Source organism: Gymnogyps californianus, chromosome 5, assembly GCF_018139145.2.
Source record: "Gymnogyps californianus isolate 813 chromosome 5, ASM1813914v2, whole genome shotgun sequence".
Lineage (NCBI taxonomy): Eukaryota > Metazoa > Chordata > Aves > Accipitriformes > Cathartidae > Gymnogyps > Gymnogyps californianus.
In genome coordinates this window covers 70,731,060-70,755,825 of record NC_059475.1, presented here as the reverse complement: position 1 = coordinate 70,755,825, position 24,766 = coordinate 70,731,060, and the positions used below count along the sequence as shown (strand labels likewise).

Sequence of the window (24,766 nt, the reverse complement as noted above, 5' to 3'; positions counted from 1 at the left end):
GCATGTCTTTATTGTTAAATGGACGGTGTCACTAAATACATAATCTCCCTTCCTATTTTAACGTCTCTATCTAGACTAGGAATAACTTATAAAAGTAACACTTTCCTGTGCAATTAACTTTGCCTTGGAGTGTAAGGCAAAGAAAAAAACACGGTTTCGACTACAGCAGCTGCTGTTTCACTTTGCACCAATGATACCTGTTACCTTGCAATAACTTAAAAAGCTCTGGTGGAAAACTTACAATTGAATTAGTTTTCTCATCCTCTTTCAGGAGTCCTTGCAAAATTGGCATGAGACCTAAACTGAGGGCTTCTTAATTTGGCTGAATTCAGTAGTATTAAGATGTTGAGAATGGCCATGCTTGTGTTTTCCAGGTTATTGCCAGCCTTATGAAAACTGTATATTGACTGAAACATTTTCTCTGATTAAGAATATTCTTTAGAGCTTTAAAGTCATCTGTAAGTGTACTTAGTTCTCCTTGATTTTCTTGGGTTTTTGGGGTGGGGTTTTTTTGATCCCCCCCCCCCCCCCCCCCCCCCCCTTTTTTACCAGTAGGTCGTGTCCAAGTATAGGACAGATTAGCAGGGGCCAGAACTGTTAGCCGGTCAGTGATGACTTAATGGTCTGTGTCTTCTCAGTAAGGTACTAGTAGACAAATGGTATTACATAAGATACCACTTTGAAAAGTTGAAAATGTATGTTCTTTTTTTGGTAAGAGACATAAAAAAATTAGGATTAAGTTAGTATCAGACTGTTGGCCTTAGAGTATGTTTTTGGTTAAAGTTTAATGATTTTGGTGTGGTTTATGTGAAGACCATTGGAAGGTAAGCTTGTTAATTTTCTGGATTGAATTAGATCAGCTGTTTTCAAACCAGTAACCTGAGAGCGTATTTAAATGAGGAAGTTCTGCTGATAAGCTAGCAAGAACTTTAAAGGTAGTTTTGCATCACTACAGGTGCCTCTGAGTGCTCGTATTGAGTGCAGGGATTTAATTTCAGCTGTTTCACTTGAGATTTAAGCTGAAATAAGCACGTGGGTTTGGCTCATCTGGTGTAATTGAGGAGTATAGACAAACCTTGACTAAATCGTCACTGTGGCTTCAGTGGTTTCTATTTCCTTTCTTTGATCTGGTATTTGCATTTGTATTGCTACTGCTTTACTTAGAAAATAAGACTTGTAACAACACAGAGGGCGTGAAAGGATGGTGCCCCAGCCTTTTCCAGTGTTTGTGGGCAAGCCAAGCCTTTGTCTTAGAGACCTCAAAAGTGGCTCCTGTACCTCAGTTTCTGCAGAGGTGTTTCTGTAGTTGTGCAGTTTTCTGCAGCACAGCGATGGACCTCGGCCATGCCCTGAAGTTAAATTACACCGTTTACCGTGCTGCTGGGTTTTGGCTTCTGAGCAGTTTGAGATCAGGGTATGTGAGTGCAGCCACAGAAGCGACAAGTACGTGGTGCGTTATCCTTGTCCCTTGCCAAAAGAATCAGTCGTGAAGTATGTTCCGAACGGCATCAAGATTTAGGAGAAAACTCAAATATATATGTCACTCTCTGTTAAGTACTGCTTCTCTACAGTTTGATTCTGAAACCAGTCAGTCCTGCCCCAGTCTGTGCTGCAGTAAGAATTGTGGGAGACTGTGCTGGATGCTTGACAAAAATGGGGTTGCAGATGGCTTCTGCAGTGAGGAGGAGTGAGTTTGCTAGCAGACCTGCTGGCTGCAGCATAGATGCATAGCTCCAAATGTATGTGTTTGTTTCAAAGAGTGTATGTTTTTTGAAAGTTATTTAAGTTTTTTGGGTCTTAGAGCAACCATTTCAAATTTGGGGCTTAAATGGCTTTTGTAAAATCAGAATAGCAACTTGTGACTTCTGCTGTTCCCATTCAAAGGGAAGATGGCAAAAGGACTTGTATGTCTGTTATAAAAATGAAAGCCAGGTGTACTCTGCACAATAAAATCATTATTTTTAATTTTGACAAACAGTAACAGTAAACAAGACGACATTTCAGTGAAAATGAAGGACAGTGCAAAACAGCACAACACAACAATGCCGGAAAAATTATGTTTATATTTGTATACATACAATAAGCAAGGCCCTGAGTATCACAACAGCTGGAATAAACTTTTTAGGCACTAATGCTTGTTCGAAAAATACACAGTATGCAGGACAACATTTATCTGTTAAGGCCACATCATTTAATCTTCCAAAAATATGGGTGAATTCTGTTTCATTATTTCCTTTGAATAGTGGAAATCTAATAACTTCAAATTAAAAATGAAACTCTGTTAATTAGTGGCTTACAAAGTAGAGCCACAGATGGATAATAAAATACCTATTCTGATAACAGGAGTTAGGTAATCATGCATGACATGATGTTTTCAAACTTTCTGAAATGATATATTTGAGTAATAGTAACGTTTCTTTAGCATTCACTGGTGTAACTATTAGGTAAACTTTATTGCGTGTCAGTGAAAAAATGCAATTCTTCGTGCCCGTGCTTGTGAGGGCCAGTTACAGAAGTTGGTACAATGTTCCGTAGCCATAAAGTGTATCTTCAAACTCGAGATTAATTGGTTCTCAGCAGCAGAAGCCGTCTAACATAAGTCAAAATAAATACTATCTTGGAATTCACAGTTTTACATAAAACAACACGGAACACTTTGCTGCATTTAGGATATCAGCACATTCAGATAAATACCTTATTTTTATATTTCAGTAACAAGAATGTTTCTATAACATACCCACAAGTAGCTGAGTCACAGAAGTATTTAGGTGAAGATTGCCTATGGAAAGAGACATAAGATATAGCAAATGCTTTTTGCAATAGGTGTTTAAAATGTAGAGTATGTACAAACTGGTACTTTATGGTGAGAGGATTTAACTACTTCCAGTAGCTATTTGACATTTGTTGTGCCAAAGCATTAAAATAATTTCTATAGCTGCCAAAAGCAATCAAATTGCAGAAACTTCTTTAATTTGCCATAAAATCTTGTCAAAGGTGAAAATTGTTTTATTTGCTCTTATAAACATCTTGGAGGGGGTGAGGGCAAAACAAAACCTGTTATTTAATGCCTCCCTGGGCCCTCTACTCAACTCAGTTTTTAAAAACTTTTTATTGTTTTCCACTAATCTGTTAGCTTTCACTTTAATACTGGCTGGCATTTCCAACAATCTGAGGAAATGTTAAATAAAAAGCAAAAAAAATAAAAATCAAACAGGAAAAAATTCAACATATTGAAAAGGAAGTCTGATTTTTTTTTTTAATTTTTTTTTTTTTTCCCCCTCCCCTGCCTAAGATCCTGTCCCTTGGAACAAATTGAGAGGAATAAAAGATATGACGGGTACCTTCATCGTTTCGTTCTGTTAAGTAAGAGATACTTTGACGTGCATTTAAATTGGCACATCAGACAAAGTGTTTCCTAGTTGTGGCCACAACTGGCACAAGCATTTGTGCTGTCACCTGGCAAACCAGATTTGATAGCTTTCTGGTTGGAAGAAGAAAGATCCCAAACCCACAGTCTTTTTTGAGATTCCCCCCATCAGTTTAACATCCAACTAATTTGTGGCGATACAAATGTCTGTGCTGGATGAGTGCAGGGTATCTGAACAGCTAGGGATATCAGACGTTCAGAAGAAGAAAGTGAGGATTGCTTTTTTTGTGTTCTGTTTTTTTTTTTTTTTTCCTCCCCACAAAGACTATCAGTTTGTTTGCGTTAAAACGAAGGTTTTTCTCTCTCTCCCCACCTTTCCCCCCACTTCTCCTTGCTGTCTCCCCGAGGGATCTCTGTGGGCAGCAACCACCAGAGGGCACCTTGGTCACGCTTAAGCACGGCCAAGGCTAAGCACAGCAGGGCCAGCCGGCACTCTCTGATCCTGCTGCTCGGCAAGAGGCTTTAGGTTAAGCATGAAGTCAGTTTTGTGCAGTAGAGAGCCTTGTGGAACCAGGAGGCTTAAAGTTCTTGAGACCTGTACGTTTATTCAGTCAGAAGTACTACATAAATGCATTTTGTTTGCCAATTAACTCTACTGTAAGCTAGCAGACGCTGGCTCTGGTTGCCGTTTTGTATGTTGTAACTGAAGAACACACAAACTCTGTTTAAAGCCTAAATCCTGTAATCAATAAATAATGCTGGTGATGTACTTAATGAAATTTATATAAAAAGACATTTACTTCTATTAAGATTAAACACTACCATCATATCTGTAAGGGGAGACATTAAGAAGGGATTTTTGAGAGCAAAACTGTTTGCTACCCCAATTCTAAAGTGCAGTAGGTGCTCTTTAACTGTAGTAAACAGCAAAGCATGAATGCTGCTTTCAGACCTTCTGATGCATGTAGAACTATGTGAGCTTGTCGTTCAATCACAGCATGCTAGACTAGCAGTTGTCTACTTGAAGAATTATCATATGCATGAAGAGTAAAAGAAACAAGCTGCAACATGGAAAATTAGATATTAGGAAGAAAAATTCTCACAGTGAGGATGGTCAAATACCGGAACAGGGCCCAGAGGGGTTACAGGTTCCTAATCCGTGGAGATGCTCAAAATCCAACCGTGTGAGGCCCTGAGCAGCCTGCTCTGCCAGCAGCGCTGGCCCTTCTTTCAGCAGAGGGCTGGACCAGGTGACTGCCAGAGGTCACTTCTAGCTGAAATTTTTTCTGTGATTCTGTGAAATATTTGTATCATTTATAACATTAATAGTGTGGTACTACCAGAAGAGTGTAAAAAGTACTGAACAAATTACTTCAGCTGCAGTGTTTTAACATTCAGCAAAGTTGTAAGAAGAAAGCGTTCAGAAAACTGCAGAGTTAAGAATAACCATTTTCTATTTAGGAATGCTAAATATAGTCATGGGATTACTATGAACGTGTGATTAAGGTAACCTGTAACTTTCGCTATCAAAACTTTAATGAGCATTAGCACTGTTCTGCCTTCTTGGTCTCTTCTCAAGGTTAAAAGTACTTTGGTTGAATGCTTTTTGAGGTAAGCATTAAGAATCTCTGCCCCACAGGTGATGACCTTAAAAGCAGTCAGCATTGGCCTACTCTTACTCCTTGGTTTAATCCCAGTGGTCTAAATCTGGTAGTTCTTGTCAGAAATTAAGACCTGAACATTTTTTTCTGAAGCATAGCCTGCATGTGTGAGGTGGTTTTAATGTGTGTCCCACTGAAAGCCCCAACAGGCTCTTTGTGTAGCTGGTGCAGCACTAGGTGCCCAGAGCAGGCCAGGGCAGGGGCTCCAGGGTCTCCTCTAGGACCATCTCAAGCCACAAGCAGTCTAGAGGTGCTAATAAGCGGACAAGGAGAGAGGTCTCTGTCTCCCTTATCTTGTAAAAAAAGATAGGATGAACTAACTTTTAAAGTGCTAAAAATCTCCATGAAAATTGTGTAAAAACTGTAAAAGTTGACATAGGAAACAGTGTATGTTTTGGGTGTTACCTCTGTTTGATTATTAAGTTGGAGCGATTGCCTTGCTAAACTGGCTAAAAGCCACATTTCTAAAATCTTTGAGGGTTTGACATCTAGTCTCACGTGATTCACCTGTAAGATTCTGCCAGCAAATCAGAACTGATTCCTGTGACTGACAAGCATCAGAAACGGGAGGCTATGGTCTTTGAAGGAACCATATCTCATTGTGTCGATTGGCAGCAGCTGGATTTGTATATCCTGCAATGATGAATGTATCCTGCAAACATAACTCGGGACTCTCCAGAATTTCCGCCAGCAGGTTTATTTCTCTCATTATAGAGTCTTCATTGGTGATTCCTCTGAAGCTCCTGTAACAATCAACTTCATATCAAGTTCTTTTTAAACTCCACAGTTTTTCCAGAGCCTAGAAATGCCTCCTTCTAAATTATTTAGTCATGTTTCACAAATGGTACTACTTGGCTGTGATTGATCTCAAACAGATAACAGTTTTTTCTTAACATTTTCAGTGATATGTCAGATGCTTTGTTCCCAGCTACACAGAATAGTCTGTGTTTTGAGATGCTATTATATCTCACATTTACAGATGCATCATTTTACCAAGTAAGTTGGTAACCATTATTTCCTGAATATCCCGGTTTCATGAAGCAGGCAGCTTTTAACAATTACTGAAAATCAAGTTTTACTGTTTATTAGCTTTTAGAACTTGATTTAAAAGACATAACATGCCCAAATTGAAAATTGCATCTTTTTACCATTTTTACTAGAACAAAATTAAAATGTTTCTTACCTACTATAAACAATAGTAGAAGGCCATTCTTCAATGATTATGTCAGAGTCAAAAGGATGAGGTGGCTCGTCCTGCAGCACTTCAGGCAGGTAGTACGCTACTGTCACTGACTGTGTCATCTCCGATTGAGATTCGTTTGTATGGACTATGGTCACAATGGGTATTGTTATCCCCAGGTACAGTCCTGAGGAGACATACGTGACTTTTTAGAAAATACAAAAGAAGGTCTACATATTGCGCTTGACTTCTGAACTCATACTGAATAATATAAAGCGAGTACCACAGAGCAGAGGTTTGTTACTAAAAGGAATTCAGTAGGATGTTTTAGAAAATGGGTTTGTGTATTCCCAGTTGGAAGTAGCATTTTAGTATGCCTGTAGTTTGTGTGTTTTTGTGTGTGTATATATATCTCTAAAACCTACACGTGCAAATATGTGTGCCTAAAATGTAGTATTTGGTGAGCTCTCCTATCTTCGTGTAGGGCAAGAAGTTTGACTTTAACTTCTTTCCCCCTCTCAAGAGGGTTGTGTTTATCTTGTAAACTGACCTTGTGTCATGTTTTAAATATTTGGGAACAAAGAATGTAGGCAAGATAAGGGGGCTGCATTGTGAATTCATTTAGGGTTTACTGTTATTGAAAGTGTTGCTATATTTTTGCAGTGCTATAGGAAAAGGTTGACTGTTTTGACTGTGCAGGTAGCAGTGATGACTAGGAGTGGGAACTTTGCTTCTGTCCACAGTTTGAAAACAAAACTGCACTGTTCTGGAGCCAAAATCACTTTTAAATGATGTTAAAGTGTTAAAAGAATGGGGAGAGCAGGGAAAATACCTGATTAAGGAAAGGCTTTCGTGATCAATGTTTTTAGTTTCTTGGAAAGAAAATTAAGGGTTGACTTGGTTACAACACAGGTACTATTACAGAACAAAACACTGGGCATTGCAAAACTTTTTAATCAACTGGAGAATGAAAAAAAAAAAGAGAACTGATGGCTGGAAGTTGAAACCAGATTAAATTGGATTGTTTTTTTCATGCATGCACAAGCTATCAATGACATGGTGGACTTGCCATTATTTTAAAATACTTGAGTTAAAACTGGATTATCTTTCTGGAAAATATGCTTCAACCACACATTTTTGGTGTCTACTCAGGCATGCACAAGTTAAATATCATAAACTAAAACGAAGGAGGGAAAACATTATGGTCTCTTTTGGCATTACATTCTGAATAGGTTCTTAGAATAGGTGATTTCAGTACTGCTGTGAAAACTAAGCCACTAAAATTCTGTAGCAAAAGCCTAATTTATAGCTGGCAGCCTACAAAATTAGCCAGTATCAATTCCTGGGCAGTTGTAGTGGTCACAATGCCCTTGGAAGCAGCGATGGCTTCCCGCAGATGTTCTCTTCTAGCACGTGTGCAGAGGGAGCAGCACTTTGGTTTAGACTCTGCCGGAAAGGCTGTATTACAGGAAAATGTCCCTATAGACAGGGTGGAGTATTTGGAAAAAGCTAATAAAAGTATCTCCCCAATTAGGAGGAGCTAGTGCATAAATATGTTTTAACTTTAATGTAGAATTGTGGTACCAGTTACCTGAGGAATTCTGCTCACAGATGTACCTCATGAGCTTCATGAATCCAAGGCATATGCTCTGTTCATACTGTTTTTCTTTCAGTTTTATACAAGCCCACTTGGCTTTTCCATACTGACGTTTTTCGTAAAGCAGATCTCCAAGCTGCAAACACAGTAAGATAATAATTTTGTATTTTAAGTTAATCACATAAAAAACCCAAGCAAACAAATAAAAGTCAAACAATATTTCAGTGCTTTACTTGTAGCATAAAGAAAACAATTTCTCTAGGTGTATGACCAGGAGAACGACAAGCATGAGGAATGATTTTTAAGTCTCAGTGTCAGCTATGCCTTAAGCGCATTCTGTTTAATGCTTAGTTCACATGCGCTTCATTTCAAGGTCGAAGCTGGTATATAATAAGTAGATATCCAAACCCAATGCAGTGTATGCATCTTACCTGAGTACAAGAATAATTGCATCTTCTCAACTGTCAGTGAAACGATCTTGAAAGGAACATGTGAATTTCAGTCCTTCCTCATATAAATCAAGAAGGGATATGCTGCTGATCTTGGACCAAAATTTATTTCAGCAGACTTCTAGGTAGTTCTCCTTTAGAATAAGGAACTAGCATCTTTTGGACTTGCAACTAAATGTTTAATACTGCAATTAACACTGAATAACCTTATTTTTTATCTGCAGTTATTACAGTAGTACTGAGAAATTGCTTTCAAGCATTTAATTACAACATAAGTAGTCAGGAGTCCCAAACTGTTTAGATGAAATACACTCAATCCAATTGTGACATTTATAAATTTGAATTATATAGATCTATTTAAAAGAAACATGACAAGAATTCTTCATACATGGTTAGTAAAGATTTTCTTGATTTGTCATGTATTTAAGGTTAGACACTTGCTTCCACATTTCCTGAGCTGTAAGCGATTTGCTGGACATCAATTTCAATTTTTCATGAGAGGGTAAGATGGTTTTGATAAGATGGATTTGCAAATTGCTGGTTTGTTTGATAATGACCCGTGATACAAAAGTACATGTTTGGTTTTAAATTCAGATATTAATCTCTTTCAAGTGTGTTTTGCTAAAGTTTTATTAACATGATAGCGTAAAGAAGCAAATTCATTGATTAAAATGAAGAAAATAGGCATTTTCATTTCAAATGTCAAAATATGAGGTTTTTTTTGTTAAATTAATTATTAAATGTCAGAAAGACTGTAATTCCTGGCCATCTTCTGACATTTCTGCTAGTTTCTACCCTACAAAAAAGAAAAATTCACACATGTAAAAGTGGTCAGATGTTAAAAATGAAATGTAGTTATCCAGTTATAATGCTTTGCACTTATGACGTTAAAAATCTTAAATGGTGAAAATAATTTTATAAAGAAATATTTTTGGAAGCTAGGTATGAATACTGAAAACACTGTTAAAACCTCAACTGGGAAGGGAAACGGTACCTTTTCTTTGCGCTGGATGAGAGTAAATGGGATGGTCTGTCTGCCCTGGGGATTGTTGTTTCTAGTCAGCTGCTGAATTGGTTCTGCCATGTCTGCAACAAAATAACGCATTTCCAGTTTTAGACTTGAAGTTGTAGAAATAAGTCTGGGGACCTTGTTTTTGTAACAATTTAGTTGTCTCTTCAATATTAATAGGAAACGTTAACTGACTTCTGTCTCTGTACTGTTAGGAACAGATTTCACTCTCCCACTCCTCATATATTGCAATTATACAAGCGTCTATGGAAAGCTTTTGGCGGTGCCCAGTTTTCTGGCTCTTTGCAGATGATGTTGCCAATTCTAGCAACTCTTTCAGTGTTGGATTAATGTGTATCCACATGAAGAAGTAAATTGAGTTGGCTGCTCTTGTTCACAGGTTCAAGGAAATAACTACTGTGGAAACTTCGTTTCCGAAAGATGTTTTATGTCTAATATTTTACTTTAGCGTTTGATGTTGCACACATTTCAGTGGTACTCATTAGTCAGGACATATGTTGGGTGTGAGGCCCATGTTGTCACTCAGAAACCACAGTGCCTGAGCCGCTGATGCAGTGCAGGCAGGCTGGGATGTTAGCTGAGTGTCCTGGCTAGCTCTGCGGTTACTGCTGCCCAGCTACCACACCGCTTTTCTCTGTGATTCGCTGCTAGTTGCAATCTCTGGGAGTGTTATAACTGAACCTGACGGAGAATGCGTTCCAGCTGTGGTGATCCAGCTTCTGTATATGTGGAGTGGAGTTCTGGGTCTTAAGTGAATTGCATAATTTTTTTTTTTTAATACAAGCCCTTCTAGTAAGATCTCACAGGAGGGAAGGATTTCAAAATAAAAAGTTTTCATTTGTAGCTTCAGAAGGAGACTTCACAGAACAGGACACACACTGGGCTGTATCAGCAAGGCTGCAGCCAGCTGGTCAAGGGAGGTGACTGTTCTGTTTGGTGCTCATGAAGCTGCATTTCATGTGCTGTGCCTAGTTTGAGGCTTCACAGTACAGTAATGGCATTGATGAACTCGAGATACTTTGGTGGAGGGCCACCCGGCTGGCTAGGGCAGGATGAAGTGCAGAAGAGGCTGGGAGAACCCGATGTGCTCAGGCTGGAGGGGAGAAAGTGAAGGTGGGGTGTGGAGAGGGGATCGAAGTGCAGAAACTATAGATGAGGGAGGAGAAGAGTGCCCTGTTAAGTTAAAGAAATATGAGGAAACTTAAAATTCCGCAGTGTGTACTCCACTGAAGAACTGTATCTTAAGAAGATGTGATTGTTTAACAAAGAAATTAGAACATAGATTTGTGTTAACACAATTGCTTTTTGTTGCATAGTAGTTTTATACATGTGCTGTCTGATTAGATACCAAGTACATTAGATGAAAGGTTTCATTTCAGTTTGGAAGGGGCAGAAGACTGTTGACTTAGAGTGAATATTAACATTCTAGCAAAATTGCAACGTAACTTTTATATAAAGGTGGAATTAGAGCAAAGCAAGTTTCAGTGTTCTGTTTGTCAGGTTCCATTACACCTGGCAGAAAGAGAGTGGTTCAATGGTCTCAAATAGTCATAGTCACCATAAAGCATTAGTAAAGATGAAACGGAACATACCGACTTCATTTGACTAATAGCGACGCTATGTGTTTTCCATACTTCTTATGTTTGCCACTGTCTGTTGTCTTGCCCTTTGGAACAAGAAGGGCTTGGAGTACAGTCTAACGTGTCATCGCTTCTGGTCTGAGCTCGCACATTTTGGTGGTGGATCATTATGTGAAGGAGAGTGTTAATATTTGACTATTGTTGAAGAACTCTAAGCACCTGCATGCTTGCTCACCAATACTGAGACGGAACTGAAATACACTGTGACTTTTTGAATGATTCTCACATTTTGTAAGAAATTCAATAGCGAACCTGTCCTCTCTTTCTAGATGTAGTGACACTAGCAATCATCCAGTCTGTATTAATCGTTACACTTCCCAGCCAAGCTCAAATGGATAGGAGGAGCAAATATATTACACTTGCATATATAATACTAGCATATTCTAGTACTTCTGTTCTCCTACAGTTTTGTCATTTAAATATGGTTGGATTAGGTATATTTGCAACTATGGTTGCCTTGACATCAATTCTAGCTGCAGTTCATAAATAAATTCTGCTTAGAAGTTGATCCCTAACATAGGCTTGGAAACTCTGGATATAAGGTTAGTTTTAGGAATGGAAAGCCTCTCTAGTCTTAGGAACGGAATGCCTCTCTTCCAAAAGAGTTAGTTCCTTACGTTTCAAAGTTGAAGTAATATAGACATTTGTGTACTTTGATAGAGGATTAGAAACTTAATTTTTATGTACAGTGTTTGAAAGTCTGGATGTGAATTTCTGCCATACTGCGTCTCATATACCAGACCTGCATGAAAAGGACTAAAGTTTCAAGTGAAATAAGAGCCCTTCTCTTGGGTGTTCTGAGTGCCTCAGTATCTTAAGTGAAAAAGGCTGGATGATGGGGGAAGAGAACACTATCCATGTTTCAGAAGAGGAGAATTAAGATGCAGGAGAATTAACTTGGCCTAGGTCACTTGGTAAATCGGTAGCTGAGCTGGGAGTCAAACCTACATCTCCTGGCATCCACTGCAGGGGTTTTAGCTTTAAAACTATTTGGAATAGTAAAGATCCTTTTAATAAAGGGGAGAAAGCGACACCAATTAATTTTAAACATTTTTTAAAAAATGCCATTGGGAAACATTTAAAATGTAAATAATAACGGACATGTAAAATTGATCTCTTTGGAGGCCGAGAGAAAAATAAAAGTAGATTAGACTTCAGCACTGAATTTTCCACAGAGTATTCAAGAATTAGGAGACATTTTAGGACTCTAGAAATGTTAACTCTATTTTTAGATTTCTTTATTGATAAATGTGGGGGGTTTATATTTTTTTTTTCCATATTAATGCACAGGATAGGGATTACAACTAATTAAAGTCCTTTCAGGAATTTTATTCTTCAGTTTGTGAATCCATGTCTGTCAGGCATGACAGTATATTTTAACCTGCACAGTACTTAAGATTATACTGCCCAAAAGCAAGTGAGTTGCTTGATTTACATGTCACCTGTCAGTCCAAGCTTGCAAACTTGAATACTGGTGTGACAAAACAAGGCAAGATGAGTTGTAGCAGTGTAGCTAGGCAAAGACTTGGTTTAATTAAATTTCAAAGTTGTAATTACAGTTGCTACTACAGGTAGGTATTATGAAAGAGGCAAATCTTTACAAAGGGATTTATATAGATAAGGCACATTTGACAAGACTTGTTCATAGCAGCAAGACTGAACAGTATTTAAATTGTTGCATGTCTTAATTTGTGTCTCATCAGACCGGCTGGGAGTGTCACTGAAATGGGATGTACTAGTCAGCTGCGCCCTTAAATAATGTACGTGCACACAGAATTTTGTCATTCTAGAGCAGAGGAGACAGCTTTTGTAATGCTGGGAACCAAAATCTTCCTGCTGAAAACAACCACTAGATGTGCACCTTGGAGAGAGTAATCGGGAAACAGCTCTGGGAGGTGTCTGCGAGCACCGTCTTGGAAGCAGGCTCAGTGCTGGGCTGGGGTGGGCTTCGGCGTGAGGCTGCATCGCTGGGATGACCCAGCGATGGAGACTCTGTAGTCCTTCCCTGCACACTTCCTTCAACCGACAGATGTTTTGGCTGTCCAGCAGCCTCTGTACCAGCAGAGCCTTGCTGCCACTTACGTGAGGTAACCTCAGCAGGGGAGGTACATTGGAATTGGTGGAAAACCACCTGCGATTCACATCTCAAGTTTGATCTGGAGCCTGGGTACTTGACCTCAGAGCATGCTGCTTTGTACACTGAGTAGCTTTAGACAACTTTATGCTTTAGCAAGTAGAAAGTTTTGATGGGTAGCGACTTTCCTGAGCTTGCTTGTTAATAAATGTTCTTATATTGAAACTAGAATTGAGAAATTTAAAAGTAACTGCTGTGGCATGTTTTCTGCTTCTACTGGGAGTAGATAAAATAGAGTTTTCAAGCCAAGAAAGTTAGATTATACCTTTCTGCACCTTTAATTTTCTTTTACATTTTTGTTGCAAGGTTTGGCATAGGCCAGTCAGTCTATAGAATTAAGATCTTGTTAACAGTGATGAATTGCAATGCCAGCCATATAAATATCTGTTGTTCACATCTTGCAAAATCCTGGATTTTTTAGAATGCTTACAGTGTTCCTGTTACCCTTAAAAGGTGCTAACAAAAGCTACAAAGCAAGTCATCTTTTTGAAAGGTGTATTGTCACCATAGAACAAAACAAGTGTCAAAGCTTGGGGCAGTCTGGAACTATTGATGAGAGGGATAGTAATGTTCTTATTTTGCAGGTTTTACCACTAGACTACAGAAAATACAAACTCTGTGGTTAAGGTCTGGAGTGCTCTGTCTGCACAGTTATCAGGCTGGTAGTCAATAGTCGGCCAAGTGAAGGTCTTGTATTTTCTTACATCATGGATCCAGTGACACCAGCCGCTTGGATGGGGCACACTAGTCAAGAGAGGTGGTCTGCTCCCTATTGACAGGGAGGATTTCTCCTCCCAGAAGGTCACCTCTGTTGCCTCTCTGTCTTCCCTGAGGCTCAAGTACGCTTTAGCTGCCTGGATACTAAACACGAATATTAACAGTTAACTTGAACTTTGCATGGAGCATGTAAACTCATCTGGCAAACTCTTAGGCTGTTCTAGTTGAGATGCAGTCTGCTCCTGACGTATAGCCCTGGAAAATATCTGAAGAAAAATCTTCTATTTAGATTGTTGTAGCATTTGCTTAGCATTACAAAGTAAGCCTTTTATAATACAGTAACTAAAATGTGGTGAAATACTACTTTTGACGTATTTCCTAGACTTAATATCCTGCCAAATATTAGGAATTTCAATGCCTTGTTTCGCTATGTGTCAGAATACCAGATAATTTTGTGGGAAGGAATCTTGTTTTGTGCTACACAAAGCTACTCTTAAGGAGCAACTTAGCATCTGTGTGTTCACGCCTCACTAGTGCATGCGTTAAATAGGGAGCTCTTCTCCTCTTCCCCTCACTCTGTGCCCCCGTAGAATCAGAAGCCATCAGATTTGATGCACTGGTTACAGACGCAAACCTGTGGCTGCTGGAGTGCGTGTTGAAACTACGGGATGGCACTGCTGGCGCAGGGCATCCAGAGACCCCTCCTAATAAGGGGGCAGTGAGAACAAGGCAAGCCAGAGAACTCTGTTCAGATGGACGTTGCCCTTCTTTTAGTACCTGACGGGGCATTCATTTTCATTGTTAAAACATTAGAAAGACAAGATGAGGCGTCTAGGCATGACTTGAAAAGGACATTGTACCGTCTTTGCTGTGTTGGAATATAGAAAAAGTTTTTAAATAAGTCGTTTCATTTTGGTAGTGTCTAGTGCAGTCTGTTGTCAAGGTTTTGCTGCTTCCCGTCCTCTTAGAAGGTGATTTATCTGAACAGTAGAGATGCTAGAGATCTCTCCCTACTTCTCTATGCAGGACAGTGCAGATGAGTTAAAGTTTCTGAATCAGCTAAGTTTGCAGTTACTCTCTGCTGCTTGTTATGAGTTATCTGGCTTCATACAGTCTTTCAGATTCTTCAGTCTTTCTTAAAATTGAAAATAAAGAATTTCTTAATAAGGTAAGCCTGGGAGGCTTACTGTCAAAAAGCAAAGTCGATCCTTTTACTTGTTTACTCTGTGCCATCTTTCAATTCAGCCATCTTTCTTTAAAGAACTAACCTTTTGGATAGGTACAGGCGATGTTCTTAAGAAGAATGCTTTTGCAGGTCGTCAGTTTAATATTTAATTAAGACTGACAACTCACATCAGTTCTTTTTCGTATAAATGGGTCAATCCACTACTACTACAGCCGCTTCTCTAAGTTAGAAAAATCTTTTGAATTGCCCTGTGCAAAGCTTTAGCTTAGACTTTCTGTCTATCAGAAGTGTACAGAACTCTGATGGGCATTTATTGCGGTACCCTGCGCCGTATCGCCACACATCTCCTTCAGCCCTAGCCCCTTCTCCAGAGGCAGTCTTGCTGCCGCTGCTAGCACCAGGCGCACCTAACCCAGCCTTACCATCGCTGTCCTGCGTGGCCGAGGGGCGGCTGGGGAGGTGAAGGGGGGCAGACGGGACCCGTGCTCCTCCCGGCCCTGCCCGCACCCCCTCTCTAGGGGGAGCGCTGGGTGCCAGCCCCGAGGACAGGCTCCCTCAGAGCTCTGTGGAGAAGGGAGAGGTTTGCAGGTGTCGGAGCCTTGCCATGGCACCGCAGGGCCCTGCCCGCACCGCTCCGGTCCCCGCGTGACACGCGTGCGGGGGCTCCGGTAAAGCACGCGGAGCTGCCGAGAGGGACACCCTGCAACTGAAGGTCAGAGATAGCCGGGAAGGTTACGGTACCGGCCGGTAAGCTCAGAAATACCGCCTCCCTAATCCCCCTAAAGCCCAGCGCGCTGCTGTGGGCTTAAGCGGCTTAGCGCGGGCCGAGCGCTGCCCGCTTGCGGGTGCCCGGCCGGCTCTTACCCCGGGGCACGTCCACCTGGTGGCCCCTGCCCACGCTCTGCCAGTAGCTCAGCAGCCGCTCCTGCTCCTCGTCCTCCATGCGCTCGGCCTCCTCCTCCAGGCTGCTGCCGTTGCTGTGGTACGCCGAGTCGGGGCTCTCCTCCGCCATCCCGTCCAGGTCCTCCAGCGTGATCATCGCCGGGGCGCCCGGCTCCGGGGCGCCCGGCTCCGCGCCGCCCATGCGGCACCCGCCCGCCTCCATCGCGCCGAGCCGAGCCGGGGAGCGGGCTGGGCGCGCTGCCGCCGCCGCGCCGCTTTATGAAGGGCTCGCCCTGCCCAGGGATCCGAGGGCGGGGGGGCGAGCGCCGGCACACGCGGGGGCGGCCCCCGCCTCTGCCCGCCCGCCGCCGGGGCTGTGCCGGGCAGGAGGGAGGGAGGGAGGTGCGCCGGCCCCCGCCGTCCGGGGGTAGGGCTGGCGGAGCAGAGCAGAGCAGAGCTCCGGCAAGGGTCCCTGCACGCAACCAGCGGTACTTTGCCAGCAGTCCTCAGGCTCTGTAGCTTCACCCGGTGCTGTAGGATCCAAGCAGTATAGATCTTAAAGAAGTTTGTGTTTCATATGTTTTTTCGCTAGTAACTCATGCTCTCTTTCCTAGCTGTTCTCTTCATTGTCTTTTTTCCCACTGCTCTTCATGCCCTGTTAGTCCTTCTTTATTGTGACTTTCTTTTAATATTTGCAAACCGTGCTTGAAAGACAGACCTTTCATTTTATTCAGGAGTGTCTGCGAGGTCATTCCAAACTGGCTCCAGTTAGGAGTGCGAAAGCCATGGATCATTTTGGTATTGAAAGTCCAGCTTTGGAAGTTGACAGCTGCATAATTTTGCCATTGCTGAGGCAAGCCTTTATGAGAAAGAGGTAGATGAGCAGACCTATTATGGGGATGGCTATGACAATTAAAGCAGGGTCTGAATTTGAGTCAGGGGTCTGTGTGAAGCATATGGTTCTATTTGTAGTTGTCTTTCATTTCAACTTTAATGTGAAATAAGCGTTGTGGTCCTTTTTCTGCCAGCAGGAAAGGGAGACCTCTGGGCTTTTAGAATTTTAGAATAATAGGAAAATAGTCCTCTCCCGTACACTGTTGAGATGCTTGCAGGAGGAGACCAAAGACTGGGGATGTAGCTGTTGACTGTGATGTGATGCTTAATCTTCTCCCCCCTTTTTTTTTTCTGATCAGTATCTTTCTCCCAGGCTCAGCTTTCGTTCCCTGACCCCAGGGGCTGATCTTGGTGTGACAATGAAGTATTAATTGCCTTAGAAGCCAGAGACGTGCAAGTCTCGACCATGTACTTCTGACACTACAGACTGAAATCCTGCTGCTCCTATAAGGTGTTTCTTCTGTCAGCCAAAGCTGACCAGCCATGGACTGATGTTTCTTGGAGAATTTGCAAATGGAGGAACAACTGCCAGTGGAAATGTACTGAGAGAACGGTTCTTTCCTACTGAATTTAGCATGTGGTTTTTTTTGCAGAAAAGTGGAATGCACTGGTTGCAGTAAGTGAAGCAGATAGTTCCACTGTGAGGATGTTTGGCCTCTTAGTTGTGGGCAATGTATCAGCATCACAGCCTCTTCTCCGATCTGAAATTCACTGAGAAGGCAAATCCTTGACAAATGTTGGAGATGATGCTTACTTAAGTGTTTGGTTGTCTGATGATTTGATTTCATGGTCAACTACCTAGTGTACAGAATCACAAGCTTCATTGAAAATGTGCTGAAGTGGACTATATTTTTTGGCAGTTACCAGGTTTTCCTTGCAAAGGTACTGTGGAACTCTCTTTGTAGGGCAGCTACATTGCTGTGGGTAGGTACCTTGAGGTAAGGCACGATGTGAATCGATCCACGTCACAGGTAGTGTCTAATTATACTTTAGTACAGTGCAAACACTGACTTCAGTTTTGTGGGTAAGGAATTTTCCACATAATTTTGGAAGTTGGATTATTACTACCAAGTGAGGGCATCCTGGCTCTTGGAGATTTCTTCCAGGAAACTGTTATTCCTGAGAAGAGGTGACTTTTTGAGGCAACATGTAAAGGCTCTTCCCCTGCCTATCCTGCATAAATAATTCCGACACTTTCTCATAGAAAACAGTCCCAACTCTTTTGTTCAAGTGTTAATTATGAGAATGAATAGTTGCTTAAGTGAAATTATTTCTGTTTAGAGGATTGCTAAGCATCGTTGCTGGACATGAAAAAAACAAAAAGAAAACAAAAAAAGAACAACCAGAAAAATTGTCTAAAATCACAGCTAAATTTCTCTATCTGTGAGAAATGCCACTGAGTATTGACTAGCTACCTGTGAGAAAGAGGCTGGTAGGAGTTTAAGATCCTATTTTAAAGATTCACCTGCACAAATTAGTACGTGTGTATTTTATTTGTCTTCGGTTTGTGATGTGCTTAGTAGCGACATACAAAGAGCTACATTTGATAGAGTACTGAAAATGTATCATGGTCTGTGTCTAGGTGCTGCTGTCAGCTCAGATATTATAGAGTAACTGATTGTTACTGGAGTTGAACAAAGCTGATTTTTGTTGTATTTGATTTTTTTCCCCCCAAGTTGTTCATTTTGTGTGTGACTGCTGGCTAATAAATAGTCGCTCTTGAGATAATATGGTTTTGGTAGTGCTGTATTCTTGGTGCTTTCCTGGTAGGTAGTATCTCTGAATATAAAAGAAAAACAAATATTCAGCCTTGCAAATCGAGGATATGAAACATCCTCAGTAGGATGCTTCTTTCTGTCCCGTGGCAAAGTGGTGACATTTACTCTTACTGAACAGCAGATTGATACAGAAAAGCCATTTCTTTCTTACAACTTCTCAAGTAAAAGAGTAAAAATGTTCTCGGTGAAATTAATTGAAAAGTAAAAACTGTAGGCCTTCTTTTTTTGTAACTTTTAAGAAATTAAAAATGCTGTAATAGGAGAAAACCAAGATGTTAGAAGAGGACAAACTATTGTATCTTTTTGGTGAATACCAGCTTCCAGGGAAGAACGGTATAGGTTCAACATGTAACAGATCCCTGGAGAGCGGGAAGACTGTGAAGTGTCTGAACGAGTTAATATCAACTTGACAACAAAACTTTCAGAGGTGCCAAGGTCATTACTAGGTTGATCAGTATTGGTTTTGGAGAATTACAAGACCAGCTTAAAAACACTGTACCCTGCTGTGTCCCTGTTGCTTTATTTTCATTATTGGAAAGGTAAGAAAATGTCAGCAGAAAGCTTACACAAAATAGCACTTTTCTCCCTCTTGTTTAGAGTTTGTTTGTATTTGTCATGACTCCGAAGTTTTACAGGGAGAATAACTAAAACTGAGCGCTAGTCGTAGCTCCAAATGCCTTTCTCAGTTGCCTTCTCTGTCATAAACCCACATTTTTTTTCTGTTAATAATTGTTCTCCTTCCCTTCTTTGATGTACTATACTATGATTTGAGAGGGTTCATCAAATGTTACAAGAAACTGTTCTCACTCTGTACATAAAGTTTATGTACTCTGTGTGCCTGAAAAGTTTCTTTACAGTCGGGTAAAGGATATCCGTAAGCTGCCCTAGCTCATCCGTGAGACGTGCTCCTACGGCCATGGGGCTGGCTGGTTCTCTGATCGCCGCTGGGCTCCATGACCCCAGGTACTTTCTTTTTTGATGGTGTCTCAAGACTCTCTCACTCAACCTGGAGTTATGGTTGGCAGAGACTAAACACGGTTTGTTCCTAGGATTTCCTCCTGGAAGTTACTTTCAGGAATATTAGGTTACTGTACTGACACTTCTCAAGGTAGCACACTTTGTGAAACCCAAACCTTTCTAGTTTCAGTCCTAAAACAAAGCAACAAATGCTCTAGATGTTCATCTAACCTTTACTGGGGCTGCTCTTCCCTGGAGCTGTAGGTGGCCTTGGTTGAGTTCATGCCTTCCTGCAAAATTGGTTTGCTCTCCCCAGGACAGTATGATCGCAACTGTATTGTGAAGACTTGTGGTAAATACACCTTCTGAGCTGGCTTTCCAGCTGCGGGTGGTGGGACGAGAGCCTAGAAGTCTCTTCTTTCCCTTTCTTGTCGTCCTTTGCTCTCTTTCTTGAAAATTTGAAAATCTGGAGCAGAGAGCAAGAGCAGCGTGATGTCCGTGTGATGCACGACCACAACAAAAACCTGGATTTGTGTTCTGGAGCTGCTTGTGTTACTTGCCTACTCCTGGTTTTAGTGGTCCCTTGCTAAGGCAGACCAGTGCATCAGCGGGGCACGTTAACGTTCCCGCACAGCCGTAGGTGTGATGCTACCTCACCGACATGCAACGTAGCCTCATTTTCTTGCACACTAATTCTGCATCTGCCCCAGCATGTTTGGAAGGGGTTTGTGGCATATTGGGCATTGAAAATGCTGGAGCCGGGTGAGTTGGGAGAGCAGGGGAAGGAGATGAAGGGAAATGGCAGCTCTAAGTGCAGTGTGACTGTGTAAAACTGGTCCGGTCCGTCAGTCGAGGCTGGGAGCACTGTGGGGAGCTCCCTGGCACTTTGTCTTTCCTGTAGATAGAACTGGACCTTTTGAGTCTTTGTTTTGTGAAGATATAGTCTACTTAGTAGCTGGTTTCTTTCAAACTCCTCCTTCTCTACTCTGAAAGAAATGTCATACAAAGAGTTATACGTGCAGATTTCTTGTTTTTCTTTGGTAAAGAATGCTTGCAAATCTGCAGTAAAGTAATTAGGCTGGGTCGTTTGTTTAGAGCCTTTGTTTTTTATTGTGCCAAGTGAAAACAGATTAATAGCAGTTTTTAGTGAGGTGTAGCTGAAAGAGTAACAGTCCTCTGCCTTGCCAGTTCTGCTTGTAATACACATGGTAGTCGTCAGCTAATGTTGTAGCTCCCAACGGCAGGTCTTAAGCTAATCTCAGGTACAAGCCTCAAAAAATCAGCATGATTTGCTGCGGAAGACTTTGCTCATTCAGCAAAAACCTTTATGTTCTTGGCAAGTTTAGTGCAGTATGGGATAACTTTACCAGTTGTCTTTTATATATTGGTAGTAAATCTGTCAGCTTTTTGAACTCAATTTAGTGAGCTAGAAAAAGCCATGAGTCCTAGTAAGCAGTTAATTTAAATTAATTCTACAGTTCTGTTTTTAAATGGGTAACATAACACTTAAATGTTTTGGAAAGATTGAGGACACTGTCCAGAAGTATTATCATTTTAATTAAAAATAAAGGTATGGAGGCAAGATAAATGTAATCGCTCTGAGTAGTGCTTGTTTCTGTATCTCTTCTAAGTAGGTTATGTTTACTGTTCCTTATTAGTTTTGAAGCTCCAGGTGACTGGATCCTGCTGTCTTTCGTAATAGTCTTCCTTGGTTTGTTTGGCAGAAGATGATTAAATCAGACAGGGGTGTACATTGAGCAAACAGTGACAATATAATTTTCTTACATGTTTTAAACTAGGTCAAGGGATGAAACGTGAAAGTACATGTAATGGAAATTTCTTTTTAAAAAAAGCTATGCAACAAGTATAGGAAATAATAAACCAGTGCTGAAATATTATACTTATGTGGGCATTACTTTTTAATGAAAACATTAATTTATTTTCTAAAGAAACGTATTTGTGTTCAGGGACTGACTCCATTTCCACTACTTGAGACATAGTTTAAGCTTGATCTTCAGCATTTCAAGTGTCCTCATGTCCAACTGTTTAGGGTTTGATGGGAAGGTAAAGTGCTATTTCAGTGGTACCCCATTAAAATAAAAAGCACTGAGTTATGCCTTGCATGGTCAACATTTTTTTTTTTTTTTTTTTTAAATACCTTTTTTATAAGCTGGCACAGACATTTCTGTCTCTGTCCTTTTAAAGTGACTTGTCAGATACAGGCCAGATTTAAAAACAACATAACAATAACAAACTGTTTGGTAAAAGACAAAGTTTTGAATTTTAAACTCTTTAAACCAAATACAAGAAATTAATTTCTTGTGCGTTTAGACTTCCAAGTGGCTTGGTGAATGTTTTTGACTGTATTTTAAGAAAAGATCATTTTACTTCCTCCCCCCCCCGCCACCTTTCTTCCAGAAATTCCTAGCAATATTGTTGTTTCCAATTGGTGTTTGCTTGGTGTTAGTGGTTTATTTGGTCTAATTAATCCGTTAGTCTTAATTAGAAGGAATGCTTTGGGATGGAGTCTCTTGACTGTGCTTTGCTTTGCCTGGGGAGCTGTGTGAGGCCGTGGCCCAGGCTCCCTGTAGGTAAAGGTAAGCCTGAAGACAGGGTTGGAAGTGCCTGGGGACTCTTCGGCCGCAGACGGGCGTTCAGTCCACGCAGCTGGTCTGACATCAACTCCCCTGAGAGAGACGGGGTGGGCAGTGCTCCTCAGCACCATCCTGCCTTCGGAGCTGCTCCCAGAGGCCTCCCAGCTGCTCCTGTGGGCATCGCCTGTTTCCCCTCCAGCCGGGAGCGGATGAGCTGAGCTGGGTTCCTCTGAGCAAAAGCGACAAGCTGCCTGAGACGTGGTATCCCAGTCTGAAGGCCCGGAGTAGGGAAGAAGAGCAACCTAAGATGCACCAAAGCATTCAGAATTTAGGCTTCGTTTCTATTATTTCTCAGCAGCCTTTATCTGTTATAATCTGCTTAGCCTGCTGACTCCAGCTAGCTGTTTTTGAAAGACCTGCAGGCATGGAGTGGGCAGTGTGGAAATTCCCCAGCACATTGTTGCCCCGGTTTGGCTGGTGCTTTCCCAAGTTTTCCTTCACCCTTCCAAAGTTCTCTTGGCATTTTTGATTCTTCGGGGGATTAATGCTGCTGTAGTTGACGATGGCAATTATTCCCACCTCTTTTCTCAGGATTTGCCACTTAATGCCACATGGGCACTGTACACAGAGTAAGAAGCTAAAGGAATACCAAACTATAAAAATAATCAAAGTAAGCAGCGAGAAGAAGTTAAACTAAGCTGCCACTGCATTGACAGGGTATGAGTAGAGTGTGGTTGTTAATAATATTTGTGCATCCTAACAGGCTCTAAAAACCCAGGATACACTAAATGTGCGAAGAGGACAGAGTGTTGTTGCTTAGTGTATCAGCGTGCATGCATTGCACTTTTACAGTTGCCTTTCTTTTCCTGTTAGGGCATTTTGTCTTCGCAAGCTGAAGACATACTTAGATCAGTATTGTTTGAGGCCTGAAAGTTAGACCTGTTTTTATTGGTTCAGTTGGACTTGATTTTCAGTGGGCTGAAAGAGCAGCTATAAAGGGATTAGGCATTTGTTATGCTATAGCCGCCTTAGCACAGTTCAGCTGAACTGGGGTTAAAATGCCCAGAAAACTTGGGAAACACTGTATGCATGTAAGCAGCTATTGGGAACTATCTGCTGTCAAACTAAGTCAAGACTGCCTTTGGAGAAGCTTGTTATTGTGCACTAAGATGTTTTTGGTGCTACTAGCCAAGTGGGCCAACAGATTGTAAGTATTTTTTGTAGAACAAATCTGATTACTCCAATTATTACAGAGTTAGCGCTCATGCAAAACTAAGTCTATGAAAAAAAATCCTGACCACCTAAGGCTGAGAAACAAAGAGGAAAAACAGGATTAAGACGAATTAGTGCAGGTCAGTTCCCTTGTTTCACCGATGTGAAAAGCAGATACATGTGATGTATAAAAACAAATTGTCTTTTGGCGTGGCTTCCGAAGGAAATGGGGCACGCTGCTGTGCCGGGCCCATCTGCCGGGCGTTCATTCCTCTCTGCTCATGTCTCCCAACTCCCATCCCTTCCACACACAACTTTCTAACCTGTTGGCTGGTCCTCTGTCTGCGGTAATTTAGGCTTCTCAAAGATTAATACAAGTTTTCCTGAGACTGAGATGCCATTGAAGTTAGGGTTACCAGTAAGAGAGGGAGCTGCAGCGTGAGTTCAGTAGCTGGTTACCCGTCCCGTTTCATTTCCCCTCTGCTCGGTCAGTACTTGTGTGATTACAAAAGCACAGTGTGTGTTTCCACTTCTCAGTTATTTGATGGATATGGGATTATCTTGGGGGCAGGAGGGTTTGTCTGTAGGATGGAGGGCACAAATCCTTAGGGAAGCAAGTTTTAAAAATTCTACTGGTCTTAGAAAAAAAATTTGTAAATTAGCCTAGAAACATTCTGATAATTGAGAACCTTACAGGGAGGCAGAGCACCAGGTTGTCATCTGGTACAGTAACAAATTATTCAGAAATCAGTACAGTTTGTTTTGAAAAATTCTGTTTCAAATAAAATAAATGATCTGTTTGTGTTCTGTTGTGTAAGATCTGTAAAAATAAAACTACTTCAAAGGGCTAAATACACATACCTTCACATCTTTTGTGTACTTCTGTGTTTTGTTTGCAGGTCCTAGAAACATTTGCTGGACGCCTGATTAAAATAGGAGTTCTAGCAAGGCGGGATATTCCCAGCCTTACAAAGTACCAGATAATTCTAGCAAGAGATCAATATAGAAAAAACCCTTCTTCACAAAATGCGGTAAATGTCTTTATTTATTTCACATTATTAACGTAGTGAATAAATAGTAATACTCCATAGCGTACAAAGTTTCCTGATACGTTTTAAGTTAGATTTCCTTTGTAACATTCTGGTTTTAGCCCTGGAATAAAATATGCCTACTTCTTCCACATTTCTTGATGCTAATATAGGAAAGTTAAGGAAAAGATGAAGAACTCAATTTCCAAACTGAAATTGTTTTGAGAAACTTAGATTGCAATTACTGACTGCCAAGTTTACACTTTCCCCTCGAAACTACATTACTGCTCCTATTTTTCTGTAAATTGTCATGGAGTGTTCAAATTTTGCAAACTTAAAAAAGAATATTACCTAAAAAAGAAAAAGCCTGTGTACCTTAAAAAGAACATTGAGAAATACACTTCACAGTAGGCAAGCCAACTTTTCTGACTTAAATTTTGTAGCCTGGGTAGACGTGCCG

The 24,766-nt window shown here is 41.1% G+C and overlaps 2 protein-coding genes across 2 annotated transcripts in view; one reads left to right on the top strand and one right to left on the bottom strand.

Moving 5' to 3' along the window:
* Positions 1 to 24,766, top strand: part of FANCM (FA complementation group M) — an 82,932-nt gene that overhangs the window by 4,497 nt on the left and 53,669 nt on the right. Inside the window, exon 6 of the mRNA XM_050897461.1 lies at positions 24,178 to 24,309. Coding sequence (XP_050753418.1) covers positions 24,178 to 24,309 — 132 coding nt within the window. The remainder of the gene's footprint in view (positions 1 to 24,177; positions 24,310 to 24,766) is intronic.
* On the bottom strand, positions 5,600 to 16,066 carry LOC127016759 (heme-binding protein 2-like). Its single transcript, XM_050897462.1, has 5 exons — positions 15,826 to 16,066; positions 9,249 to 9,340; positions 7,800 to 7,941; positions 6,212 to 6,395; positions 5,600 to 5,771 (listed from the first exon to the last, which is right to left on the bottom strand). The coding sequence occupies exons 1-5, from the start codon at positions 16,064 to 16,066 to the stop codon at positions 5,600 to 5,602; spliced, it is 831 nt and encodes a 276-aa protein (XP_050753419.1).

What these genes read in the sequence shown, in the direction of transcription:
- LOC127016759 (XM_050897462.1), bottom strand. Translation starts at nt 16,066, where the DNA reads ATGGAGGCGGGCGGGTGCCGCATGGGCGGCGCGGAGCCGGGCGCCCCG. An exon ending in CTGTGAGCAGAATTCCTCAG is followed by an intron (nt 6,396 to 7,799) that starts GTAACTGGTACC and finishes ATGTCTCCTCAG; the next exon opens with GACTGTACCTGGGGATAACA. An exon ending in TCTACTATTGTTTATAGTAG is followed by an intron (nt 5,772 to 6,211) that starts GTAAGAAACATT and finishes TGATTGTTACAG; the next exon opens with GAGCTTCAGAGGAATCACCA.